The sequence below is a fragment of the Buceros rhinoceros genome, unplaced genomic scaffold (assembly GCF_000710305.1).
Source record: "Buceros rhinoceros silvestris isolate BGI_N320 unplaced genomic scaffold, ASM71030v1 scaffold40940, whole genome shotgun sequence".
Lineage (NCBI taxonomy): Eukaryota > Metazoa > Chordata > Aves > Bucerotiformes > Bucerotidae > Buceros > Buceros rhinoceros.
The window spans coordinates 519-1648 of record NW_010389727.1 but is presented as its reverse complement, the minus strand read 5'-3'; the positions used below and the strand labels follow the sequence as shown (position 1 = coordinate 1648).

General features: G+C 61.5%; 1 protein-coding gene across 1 annotated transcript in view; it reads left to right on the top strand.

The window, feature by feature from the left end:
• HYAL2 (hyaluronoglucosaminidase 2) overlaps nt 1-1130 on the top strand; it is a gene marked incomplete at its 5' end in the record, with an annotated part of 2368 nt that overhangs the window by 826 nt on the left and 412 nt on the right. Inside the window, 3 exons of the mRNA XM_010135198.1 lie at nt 1-140; nt 753-842; nt 996-1127. The exon at nt 1-140 is cut by the window's left edge and continues 38 nt beyond it. Of these exons, the coding sequence (XP_010133500.1) occupies nt 1-140; nt 753-842; nt 996-1127 (362 nt within the window). The remainder of the gene's footprint in view (nt 141-752; nt 843-995; nt 1128-1130) is intronic.

Genomic DNA, 1130 nt, shown 5'->3' with positions numbered 1-1130 from the left:
CCCCCAACAGCCGCAAGTTTGTGCGGGCTCGGGTGATGGAGGCTATTCGCATCTCACAGCAGCACCATGATGGCTACTCCCTGCCTGTCTTTGTCTACACCCGGCCCACGTATATCCGCAAGCTGGACGTGCTCAGCCAGGTGGGGCTGTGCCACCAGGAGGTCCTTGTCCCAAACCCTAGATGTCGGGTCTCTGGGGTCACCTGAGGTGGTCTGTCTTCCTGTATCTGGCTCCGCTGGGATGGGGTGGCTCTGGAGGCTGGTGTCTACCTCCAGTGTGCTACTGGCACCCCGTGGCTTGGTTCTTTGTGTGGGGTGGGAAGCAGCACACCTTGGTGTGGGGATGGCCTCAGGGAGCAGGAGGGGTGCCCAGCCCTGCCTGCCTCTAAGTTGGGGGGAATCATGGTGTGGGGACTCCCAGTTTAGCCCCTCTGTAGGTAGAGAGGCCCCTTATGGGGCAAGATGTCTGGCAGCAAGACTAGCAGCAATGGTCGCCATCACCTGGGAGGTGCTGCAGAGCTCCTGGCAGCTGGGACCCCAGGGTATGTGAGCCCATAGCCCCAGTGCTGTGCTGGCTTAGCCCCTGGGGAGGAGGGCGGTGGTGGGGAGCCTTGTCCTCAAGGAGCTGGGACAGTCCGCATGGCCTGGAGCAGAGATGGGGTCTTGTCTCCCTGACCCTGCAGCAGGCTCTTTGGGGTGCACGGTGCTGGGGATGTGGGTGCAGTGGACGCTAACCATTCTCTGTCCACGCAGATGGACCTGATCTCCACCATTGGGGAGAGTGCAGCACTGGGTGCAGCTGGGGCCATTTTCTGGGGCGATGCAGACTACACCAAAAACCGGGTAGGTTTGGGGACAGATTCTTCTGGGGAGGTAGGTGGTGGGTGGTGTCCCTCAGAGGGGGGACCAGTGGCTTGAGGCTGGTGTGTCCTTTCTATCTGGGGTGCTTCTCTCCCTGGGTCAGCCCAACAGGCCCTGATGCTTCTCTTCCCCCAGAACTCGTGCCAGGCCATCAAGAACTACCTGGAGGGAGACCTGGGCCGCTACATCGCAAACGTCACGAGGGCAGCGCAGCTCTGCAGCATAAAGCTCTGCCAGGGCCAAGGCCGATGCCTGCGTCGGGACAGCACT